Source organism: Coptis chinensis, chromosome 4, assembly GCF_015680905.1.
Source record: "Coptis chinensis isolate HL-2020 chromosome 4, ASM1568090v1, whole genome shotgun sequence".
Taxonomy (NCBI): Eukaryota; Viridiplantae; Streptophyta; class Magnoliopsida; order Ranunculales; family Ranunculaceae; genus Coptis; species Coptis chinensis.
The window spans coordinates 59,033,441-59,044,624 of NC_141459.1; the positions used below are offsets into that span (position 1 = coordinate 59,033,441).

The 11,184-nt window shown below is 45.8% G+C and overlaps 2 protein-coding genes across 2 annotated transcripts; both read left to right on the forward strand.

Annotated features, from left to right (window-relative positions):
- Nucleotides 1-5,832: 5,832 nt before the first annotated feature.
- Nucleotides 5,833-8,444, forward strand: LOC147504203 (kinesin-like protein KIN-7F). Its single transcript, XM_086605093.1, has 9 exons — nt 5,833-5,857; nt 5,961-6,051; nt 6,126-6,237; nt 6,332-6,445; nt 6,519-6,600; nt 6,683-6,750; nt 6,834-6,899; nt 7,015-7,122; nt 8,277-8,444. Exons 1-9 carry the CDS (start codon nt 5,833-5,835, stop codon nt 8,442-8,444), a joined length of 834 nt encoding a protein of 277 aa, XP_086461219.1.
- Nucleotides 8,445-9,227: 783 nt separating this feature from the next.
- LOC147504204 (uncharacterized) lies at nt 9,228-10,609 on the forward strand. Its single transcript, XM_086605094.1, has 2 exons — nt 9,228-9,879; nt 10,356-10,609. Exons 1-2 carry the CDS (start codon nt 9,228-9,230, stop codon nt 10,607-10,609), a joined length of 906 nt encoding a protein of 301 aa, XP_086461220.1.
- Nucleotides 10,610-11,184: the final 575 nt, after the last annotated feature.

Below are 11,184 nucleotides of genomic sequence, written 5' to 3' on the forward strand. Positions count from 1 at the left end.
CTCCCATTTGTTTCTCGAGGCCGATGGCTGCTTTGGTGCCACCCCCTTTCCCCTAAGTTTGATTCGGACGTGATGTCTGCGAAGGGCTCCTTCCTCCGCCCCCTACCCCACACCCCTTGCCCTTAAGTTTGATTTGTCTTGGTTAACTCACCATACTCATTTCCCAAAAGTGTCGTTGTATTATATATGTGCAAACAGCCCAAGTCCTTTGCCCCGGACTGGTGGTACATTCAAACATAAAACTTTTTCAACATTCTTACATTCCACGGTCTCTCTATCAGCTTTCCTTCCATGGTCCGCAGTTTATATGTGCCAGCCTCTCCGACCTCCACCACCATGTAGGGCCCTTCCCAATTCGGCCCCAACTTTTTACTTTCTTGGTGCTTCGAGTCACTCTACGGAGCACAAAATCTTCCACTTGAAATTGCCGCGGCTTCAACCGCTTATTGTACTGTCTTTGCTAGCGTCTCTGATATTCCTCTAGTCTAATACACGCGGTGTCCCTCCTCTCCTCAACCAAGTTCAAGTCTTTAGCCAGTATGCCCCAGTTCAAACCCCCTTCGACCGCCTTAGTGCGTGTCGTGGATGCCACCATCTCTGAAGGGATCACTACCTCTATACCATATGCTAATGAAAAAGGAGTCTCTTTAGTGGAGGTCTGCGGTGTAGTACGATAAGCCTAGAGCACATGACTCAATTCATCGGCCCACACTCCTTTCCGATCCTCTAACTTTCTCTTGAGATTGTTCATTATGGTTTTGTTAGATGATTTGGCCTGTCCATTACCCTCTGGATTGTAGGGAGCAGAGAATCCCTGTTTCACATTATAAGCCTGCAAGAACTCTTTCACTTTCGACCCCGTGAACTGTGTTCCATTGTTCGCTATAATGGAATGTGGTAATCCAAACCTGCATATAATGTTCTCCTATAAAAAATTAATCACTTGTTCCTCATTCACCTGCTGCAAGGCCACGGCCTCTATCCATTTGGTAAAATAATTGGTAGCGGCCAGCATGAATCTCCTCCTACCGTTGGCCATCGGCAGCGGACCCACAATATCCATGGCCCACATGGCGAACGGACATGGACTGGATACATTGTGCAGTGGCTCTGCTAGTGCAAATATTAACTGAGCAAACCTCTGACATTTTCCACACCTCTTAGCAAACTCCACTGCATCCTTTTTCATATGAGGCCAGAAGTAACCTTGAGTCAACAGCCGGTGTGCTGTCGTTCTTCCCACTGAGTGGCTTCCACAGTCTCTTGCGTGCAATTCTGTCAGTACTTCTTACGCCAGGCTCGGCCCCAAGCACCTCAATAGCGGTTCATCAAAGTTCTTTCGGTACATCTCTCCTTCTATCAGAATGTATCTTCGCAAAGTCTGTTCCAACTTTCTCCTTTCTTTCTTATCAAGCACCTTTCCTCCTGACATGAAGTGTCTAATAGGGTCCATCCATCCTCCTACCCACTCCGTGGCCTGACATATTTCGTCCACCCTCTCGATACTTGGTTTCTCCAATCTCTTTACTCTTATAGTTCTTTCCTCTGACCTTGGTATTACGACCGCGACATACTCCAGGGCATCCGCATGCCGATTCTCCCCACGACCCAAATGTATGAACCTGACTTTCTTTAACTTCACCGCTTTGCGGTGTACAATCTCCAAGTATCTGGACATTCGAGCACATCTAGCAACAAACCCTCCGTTTGCCTGACATAACACTAAGTTGGAATCTGAATACACCGTTAATTAGTTCACCCCCAAATCCTCTGCCATTCCTAATTCCGCTATCACTGCCTCATACTCTGACTCCTTATTGGTGGCCGCGAACTCCAACTTCATAGACAACTCTATCCGGTCATTATCTGGAGTAACCACCACGACGCCTATCCCGTTGCATGCATCTGTTGCTGAGTCGTCCTTGAACACTCTCAACCCATTCCTTTTATCCCAAGGATCCAACATATCTGGCTCCCCCCCATGATCAGGCTCCATGACCATCTCCTCACCCCATGTGGGATCTTCCGCTGGGAACTTTGCCAAAAACTCTGCTATTGCCTGTGCTTTTTCCGCAGTTCTTATCTGATATTGCACTTCATAGGAACTGAGCATCACTGCCCATTTGAGCATTCTCCCGGACTTCTCTGTTTTCAGTGCTTGCTTGAGGGGCAGGTTTGTCACCACCACTACTGAATGTGTTTCAAAGTAAGGCTTCAACTTCAATGCTGAGAATATTAGTGCCAAAGCGTACTTCTCCACCTTGTTGTATCGGGTCTCCGCATCCAATAAGGTTTTACTCTGGAAATACACTGGTTTTTCAACCTTGTCCACCACCCGGACGAGGACTAAACTTACCGCGTACTCTGTAACCCCCAGGTATAAGTATAGCCTTTCCCCCTATTCTGGTAGCGACAGCAAAGGCGTTTTGCCCAAATAACTTTTTAGTTCTTGAAATGCTTCCTCGCATTCCACCGTCCATCCAAAGTCCGGCGTACTCCTTAATAGTCGATACAGCGGCCTACATTTGTCAGATGACTTGGAGATGAACCGATTTAATGACACAACTCTTTCTGCCAGCCGCTGTACTTCTTTAACATTCTGAAGCGACAACATCTCTATTAGTGCCCTTATTTGCTCGGGATTGGCTTCTATTCCCCGATGAGTCACAATATATCCCAGAAACTTCCCTGTGGTCACCCCGAATGTGCATTTATCTGGATTGAGCTTCAAATTGTGTGCCCGCAATATGCTGAACTTCTCCTTCAGTCCCTCTAGGTGCTCCTCCTCTGACATGCTCTTTTCCACCATGTCTTCGATATATATTTCAATTCCCTTTCGGATTTTGCTCTCAAACATTTTCTCTCCCAGTCGCTGGAAAGTGGCCCCAGCATTCTTCAAACTGAATGGCATCCTTGTATAATAATATGTACCTCCCTCCACTATGAAAGATGTCTTCTCCTGATCCGGTCCATACATCGCGACCTAGTTATATCCCATTGATGCGTCCATGAATGAGAAGATTTTGAATCCCGCCGTTCAATCCACTAGCTCATCCACCCGCAGCATAGGATAATTGTCCTTGGGACACTCTGGATTGACATCCGTGAAGTCGACGCACATACATACCTTCCCATTCTTTTTTGGTACCGTGATGATGTTGGACAACTAGTCAGTGAACTCCACCTCCCGTATTATGCCCGCTCCTTTTAACCTGGCAACCTCCACACGGATTCCCTCTGCATACTTCGGTTGGATGACGCGCATCTTCTGCCTCATTGGTTTTGCGTCTTCCCTCATGTGCAACCGAAATCTGGGTCTAATCCAGTGATATCCTCAATTGTCCAAGCAAAGACATCTTTATTCTCCGAGAGGAATTGTATCAGTTTACATTTCCACTCTTCCAGTAAACTGGACCCTACTGACGTGAATCTCTCTTCCTCCCCCGTTCCCACATTCACTATCTCAATTTCATCCAGCGTCTTTGGTACTGCCAACGACTCTGCCTCCCCCTCCACGGAGGCGCACTGTAATTGTTATGTCTGCCTCTTCCTGGGTTTCGATGTCTCTCCTTCATCCCCTCGGATCAACCTCTTCACTGTCCCCTGATGACTATTCCTCACCGCCATCACCTGATCACCGCGAACTTCATGCATCCCTGTTGGAGTGAGAAATTGGATGACCTAGTAATACGTGGAGAGTACTGCCTTCATCTCGTGAATCCACCGCCTCCCTAGAATGGAGTTGTATTGTGAATTGGCGTCCACCACCTTGAACTGAGAAAACACTGTCACTGGTCCCGTGGTAACGGGCAGCAAGAGTTCTCCTAAAGGCTCGGTCATGCTCCCATTGAACCCGTACAAATTTGTCCGTGATGGCCTCAACTGTTTCCTGTCGATCTTCATCTCCTCCATTGTCCCTCTGAACAGCAAATCAACGGCACTGCCACAATCAATTAGTACCATTTTCACCATGTAGTTACCCATTGCCACCGTGATTACTAACGCATCCTCATGCGGGGAGTCGACAGCCTTCAAGTCCGCATCAGTAAACACTATGCTTCCCTTTTCTGTTGCGGACCTTGGTGCTAGCCGCGAGTAACCTGACACTTCATGGACCTGCTGTATGCTAGCAGTTCATCTTATCCTATCTCTGTGGACATTGTGACTCAAGATCTCCCCGATGAAAATGACGTTGATGGTCCCCAGTATCCTCCCATGGTTTGGCATCTGCTCCTCTTTCCCCTTCTCTTTGGTAAACTCCTTCAGCAACCCCTTCCCGATCATCTTTTGCACTAACTACTTAAGTGCGTAGCATTCATTTGTTTCATGGTTTTGTATCTGATGGTATGCACAATATGGCTTGCCTAGTTTTTCATCTGGCTTATTTCGCGGCCCTTTGTAACCCTGCAAATTCTGAATCAGCGGCAATAGTTCACTCAACGGCCTGTCTACCGACGTCAATTCCATTTCTCGATAAGGCTTCCACTCCCTGTTTTCCCTCCTGACTTCATTTCTCCCCCTTTTCCGGCCACAAAGAGTAACTCCGATACCCACTACTTCCCCTGCTTGATGCCTTGTATCTGCCGTGATCCTCGCTTCGCTCCAATGACAACACGACCTTCCCCGGCCACTTCGTCTCTTTCTGCATAGTGTCTTCATACCTTATATACTTCTCCACCCTTGGGTACAAATCTTGTAAAGTCACGATCTCGTTTTTGGCCACGGACTCATGTACCCTGGTTCCCGGGCGTAACCCCCTCTCAAATGCAATCACCGCGGTCCTTTCATTTAAGTTTTCCACTTTCAGTGTCTCCGCTTTGAACCTGCATAAGAAATCCCTGACTGATTCCACGGTCCTCTGTCTTACGTTGAATAGAGCCGCGATATCGACTACTCGTCTTTTCTGGTGTATGAAATGGTCCACGAAAGCTTGCTCTAACTATTGGAAGTTCTCTATACTTTTCGACGGCAATCGGTAATACCAGTCAGAAGCTCCCCCCCCTTCAAACTTGCGGGGAACATCATGCACCGCAGCCCGTGATACCGAGCTTCCTTCCACAATGGCACCTACTGTCGGAAGTAGTGGATGTAGTCTGTCGGATCTCCTTTTCTGTCATATCTCTCAAATCTGGGCTGGTTGAACCGTTTTGGGGCCTCCGACTTCCAAATTGCATCAGCCAATGGGTTGCGGTCCAGCCTCGCCATTACTTGGTTCGTCGTTCCACTTATGCCCCTAGCTTGCTCCAGGTTAGCTTTCAGATCACTAGCTATCATTTCCCTCACTTGCTCCCTCGTGAGTCCAGGCACCACATTGTCTCCCAAGTTGGGCCTCCTCTCTTCCTCTCTCTCCGTCTCAGATGCCTCTATCTCTGACTCCTCTATAGTCTCCCTCTCCCTCTGAAGTCCGTCGTTCTCTTCCCTTAATCTTGCTAATTCCTCATGTAACAGTCTTGTTTCCTCTGAAGCCAACGCGGCAGTTTCTTCTCCTCCTTGCTCTCCCCCGTCATTCCTCACTAATTCCCCCTCCTCCTTTGCAACCGCCGCCTTCCTTGGTCTTCCTACCCCTCTCTTTACCTTTGTTGTCATATCTACAGCCGTTCAGATCTCGGTCCCCACAGACGGTGCAAATGTTGTATCTCTCAGATCTCACCCCTCTTTTTTTTTTTTTTTCTCTTTTTTTCTCTTTTTTTCCTTTTTTTCCTCCTCTCTCTTTCACTGTTCCTTTTATACACACTTCCCTTCCATCCCAACTGTCCACCTGTCACCTCATCTCTCGCTCTCCCTTCATCCACGTGTAGCGTTTCTTCCGGATACCTGCATGACCGCTGTCTGATGATACTGTGCACGAGTTTTCCACGTATCTTGCCTCGGGCCCATCCCAGTATTGATCCCCTACTCCGCGGCTGCCCCTACCACAGCATCCATCGGGCCACTCTACCTCTGGCCCCCTTTCATCCTAGATTCTACCACTACACACTGCACAACAAAGCAGGTGTATGAGGAAGCAGCCAAGAGTGTTGCTCTCTCAGTCGTCAGTGGTATTAACTGTGAGTAACCCATTCACATGTGCCATTTGTATATTATTTGGTTAACACCATACCTTAACACTATCCACCATTGACAAGTGAATTTTTCCCGAACAACTTGATTACTCAGCTAACAAGCAGTGGAAAAACGTACACGATGACTGGAATTACTGAGAATACAGTAGCTGATATATTCCAGTATATCAAGAGGGTAATGAAGATACTGATTTCACTCACGTCCTGTTTTTGGCTATGAGTACATCATATTTTATGGCTTCCTAACAGAGTGGTTTTCCTTCTTGTAGCATGAAGAAAGAGCATTTGTTTTGAAGTTCTCTGCGACAGAGATCTATAATGAAGCTGTTCGAGATCTTTTAAGTAAAGATAGTTCACCGCTTAGGCTTCTAGACGATCCAGAGGTAATTAATTTTAATTTTTCCTGAGAATGTGCATTCACTCATGCTACTGACTTTTACATTGTGAGCACAATAGGAAGGCACGATTGTGGAGAAACTCACCGAGGAAACCCTGAGGGACTGGAACCATTTGAAGCAGCTTCTTTCAGTGTGTGAAGGTATAGGTGTTCTGCGCTATTCCTGGTTTTATGTGATTTACTTTTATTGCAAATCCGTAATGCGTGTGCATTACTTTTGTAGCTCAAAGGCAGATAGGAGAGACCCTACTAAACGAAGCAAGCTCTAGATCTCATCAGATTCTCAGATTCGTAAACTCTTTTATGATGGGGAAATTTATTAATTTCACACCTTCAAAATATTCGTATGGAATTCTAACTATAATGGTGGTCAGACAATAGAGAGTTCTGCTCGTGAGTTCCTGGGCAAGGACAATTTAAGCACTTTTTCAGCTAGTGTGGTACGAATGAAAACAATATACCTGTTTTTTTTTTTTTTTTTTTTTTTTTTTCAAACCTAAAAGAACACAAAAGCAAAAGATTAATACAATAATATTGAGTTGTCCTTGTGTACAGAATTTTGTTGATCTAGCACGGAGTGAGTGTGCATCTCAGGCATTATCAGCTGGTACAAGATTAAAAGAAGGTTGTCACATAAATCGAAGTTTGCTCACCCTGGGAACCGTAATCCGCAAGCTAAGGTATTCATTTACTTTGTGATTTCTCTTGCCTATTTTCTTTAATTACTTTTCCATATTCTTTAAAGTAAATATTTCTGATGTCAGTTAGAGACAATTAGACTACTAAACTTTGCAAAGCAAATATATTAAACTTCTACATTGTTGAAGACTTAAATGATATCGTGTTTAAGCATTGTTTGGCGGAATTGCACACATACGCAAAGCAAATATATTCATCGCTACTAGCTATGGGGTGTGAGGTTTTGCTGTTTCATATTGTATCTACGTAATCCCGTTTTTACATTGTTTTAACTATTTTTGTTGTATTCGTCTATTCTAATTGCTAAGGAGATTTATAGAATGTTGGAACATTAGAAAATTGAAATTCTTGAAAATATAGAAGTGTCATTATCAAGAATACTCTTTAGAATATTGATCGACCTAGTATCTTTTCTATTCAATTGCTCTGTGGCATTTGATTATGGGTAAATATTGGTTGGGCTTGTTTCAAATTCCATTTTAATTTTTTAAGTTTCAAGAATGTTTTGGGGATTCTTTCTTCTGTTGGAGTGACGGTGATGTCATGTTTCTGTTTCTTTAAAGCTTTTTTGTCATCAACTATAATTCAGTTTCATTTTAAGTGTATACAATTGTTAGAAATCTTGGTGGGATAGTCATTTTAGTTTTTCCTCAACTAGAAATTTGTTTATTGAGAAAAAAAAAAAGTTTATAATGACATGATGATGATAACCTTATCAGAGTTTGTATGAGAAAATCTTTGCAGATGAATGAGAAGGGTATTTTGGCGCGTTGGAACCAAGAATGCTAGTTGTTTCTGATTCTTACAATCATAGTTTCTTCACACAACTGGACGATCTTCTCGCTTTTCGGCTAGACGAGCTCCTTCTAAGCATCAAGTAGTCAGTGGAAATTGTGATCTCTTGACCTTGCCTGAGACTAACAGGCTTGCCATCCTTCAAAAACCCAGTTCGAATCTCTGGACCCTGTAGTGAAGTATCTCCAAGTACATAACAAAAGCCTTAAACAACAGAATCTCTGGATGTTTTTTTTTTAGTTTCTTTTTGGTGGATCTAAGTTAAAAAATGGATATGTTTTGTAGCCTAGCTAGTTTAGAAAATGGATATGTTTCTGAAACAGGCTTTTGTTGATGCTACTGTGGTGGTCGGATCTGGGACAAATGAGATCAACGGTCGGATGCGCCAGCAGCAATGTAAGGTACCGCGCCGCTGTGCACAGGATCAGGATAAAGACACGTGGTTGCGGTACGGAAACCCTACACGTGGGAAGAAGAGTGCCGCGAGATGAAGGGACAGATGGAAGGCTAGGATGGAGGGAGGGAAGGATATAAAGGAAAAGAGAGAGAGAAAAAAGAGGGGGCGGATTCATTCTTCTAGGGGTGGGAGACCTAAGAAAAGAGGGAGCGACTAAGAGAGAGAAAAGGGAGTGAAGAGGGCTGTGAGTTGTAATAGTGATTGAAGAATAGGGAACAATGTCTGTAATACTGTTAGGGGTCCATAACATTTGGCGCCGTCTGTGGGGAGTAGAGAGCAAAGCGACGTAGGAATGGCAACAGGTGCAAAGAGAGGAGTAGGACGACTGAGGAAGGTGGTTGTACAGGATATGGAAGCGGAACTAGTGAGTAGTGAAGGGGAAGAACAAAGAGAAGAAGAAGCGGCCGCTGAGTCAAATTCGGAGGAGACGAGACGTATGTAAGAAGAAATCCGGAAATTGAGAGAGGAGAATGAAGGGCTGAGGAAAGAGAAAGAAATGGCTGAAGAGGGAGGGGGAGCGAAAGAGAGTGAGGAGTCGGAGAATGGAGGAGAGGAGCCGGACCTCGTGGACAACCCAGTGGCTGGAATTACCCTGGAGCAAGTCCAAGAAATGATAAATCAGGATCGGGAGGCGAATCTTCAACAGGCAAAGACTCATATGGGAGCGGCTAGTCAGGTGGTGGCCGGTGTGAACCGTAATCCGTTAGCGGATGCTATATGGACGTCAGAGGTGCCGAAACTATTCAACCAACCTAGAGTCGAAAGGTACAATGGCAAGGGGGATCCAGCAGATCACATTCATTACTTTAGGCAATAGATGCCGCTCTGGCAAGAGGCGCGGTATGATGGACTGCGGTGCATGATGTTCCTGGCAAGTTTGAAAGGAGGAGCTTCAGACTGGTACTATCGACTACCTTTGCGGAGTATAAACAACTTTCAGGAGTTAGAGCAGGCATTTATAGACCATTTTATACACCAGAAGAGGAGGGTGGTGGATATCGCAGCACTGTTTAACGTTAGGCAGCGGTCATCTGAGTCGGTGAGGGATTACCTGTGTAGGTTCAAGGCCGAGACCTTAAAGGTGGAGAATTTGAATGAAAGGACAGCGGTGATAGCATTCGAAAGGGGACTGCGGCCAGGTACGGGAGTACATCAGTCAGTGGCTAAGAATGAGATCGCGACTTTGCACGACTTATATCCGCGAGTGGAAAAGTACATCAGATATGAGGATACGATGCAGAAGGAGTCCAGAAGGTCAGGAAAGGCTATATTGTCGTTAGAAAAGAATGGAGACCATAGAAAGGTAGAGTCGTCAGACAAAGGAGGGGGAGGGTACCGCGGATACTCTTCGCGTCTGGAGAGGAGTAGGGAAGGGGTGAGAAGGGAGAACAGAGAAAGGAAGTCTTACCGTGAACCTGAGTATGCGCCGTTGAATAAGCCTTTGAGTGAAATTTTGCCATTGACAAAAGGTAGGCCGGGGTATGAGGGACCGCGGAGTATACCGATCGAGATACCGAACAAATCGTACTGTGCGTACCATCAGGTGCGAAACCACGAGATTGATGATTGCTATGTGCTAAAATGGTTGGTTTAGAGGTTAGTTGAAAGGGGAATGATGAGAGAATTTGTAGCGGGTGCCCCGAATGAGGAGCAAACGCCGGTGCAGGGAAGGATATTGGGGACCATCAATGTTATTTACAGTGGGGAGGCTCTGAGTCATAACGTTCACCGGGAAAGATAAGAAGAACTGTGAGTATTCAACAGATCAATGAAGCTACTGGGGTTCCGCGGCCAAAGTCATGGTCAGCGGAAGGAGTCGATCGGATTGTGTTCACTAGCGAAGACTTGAAAGTTATTGATTCACCCCATGAGGACGCGCTGGTGATCACAGTGGCGACGGGAAATTACATGGTCAAAAGGGTGTTAATTGATTGTGGGAGTGCAGTGGACTTATTATTCAGTGGAGCCTTGGAAGAGATGAGAATTGATCCCAGACAACTTAGAGCGCCGCAGACCAATTTATATGGGTTTAATGGAAGTGTATCGGAGCCGATGGGAGAACTTTTGCTGCCAGTAACTACGGGGCCGGTGACAGTGTTTACTCGGTTTATGGTGGTGGATACCAGCTCCCAATACAATGCAACTTTGGGGAGGCGATGGATCCACAAGATGAAGGCAGTACTATCCACCTACTACTAGGTGATACGATTCCCCACCCCAACGGGGATGTACGAGGTCCGCGGTGACCAGGTGGCAGCCAAGAATAACCACCAGGGGACAGTGAAATGAATGGTGCACAGATCTGAGGGAGAGTCCTCAAACCCAAGGAAGAGGCAAGCATAGCAATTACAGATCACGGCCATGGACAAGGAAGTGGAGCTCGCCGTGGGGCCAAAGATTCTGGATGAGATCGAGGTAGTAAACTTGGGGGTAGGGGAGGAAGAGAAATTCACATCAGTGGGGTCTGCCTTGTCGGATGAGTGGAAGGGAAAGTTAATACAGTGTCTAACAGAGAATAAAGATGTGTTCGCCTGGGCAATTGAGGATATCACGGGTTTGGATCCAGACTTCGCATGCCATCGGCTGCACATGAAGGAGGACGCGAAGCCAGTGAGACAGAAAATGAGGAGCGTGAGACCGAGGTTTTCCGAAAGAATTCGGGAGGAGATGGCAAAGCTAAAAGGGGCAGGAATAATCAGATAAGTGGAACTCACGGACTGGCTGTCTAATGTGGTCGCGGTACCCAAAAAGAACGATAAGGTACGGATGTGTGT

Bases quoted from the DNA above. Each gene is read 5' to 3' on its own strand.
- LOC147504203 (XM_086605093.1), top strand. From the start codon at position 5,833: ATGATACTGTGCACGAGTTTTCCAC. The intron at 6,238-6,331 runs GTAATGAAGATA...TCCTTCTTGTAG, and splicing joins TATTCCAGTATATCAAGAGG to CATGAAGAAAGAGCATTTGT. The intron at 6,446-6,518 runs GTAATTAATTTT...TGAGCACAATAG, and splicing joins GGCTTCTAGACGATCCAGAG to GAAGGCACGATTGTGGAGAA.
- LOC147504204 (XM_086605094.1), top strand. From the start codon at position 9,228: ATGCCGCTCTGGCAAGAGGCGCGGTATGATGGACTGCGGTGCATGATG. The intron at 9,880-10,355 runs GTAGGCCGGGGT...GTGGGAGTGCAG, and splicing joins AATTTTGCCATTGACAAAAG to TGGACTTATTATTCAGTGGA.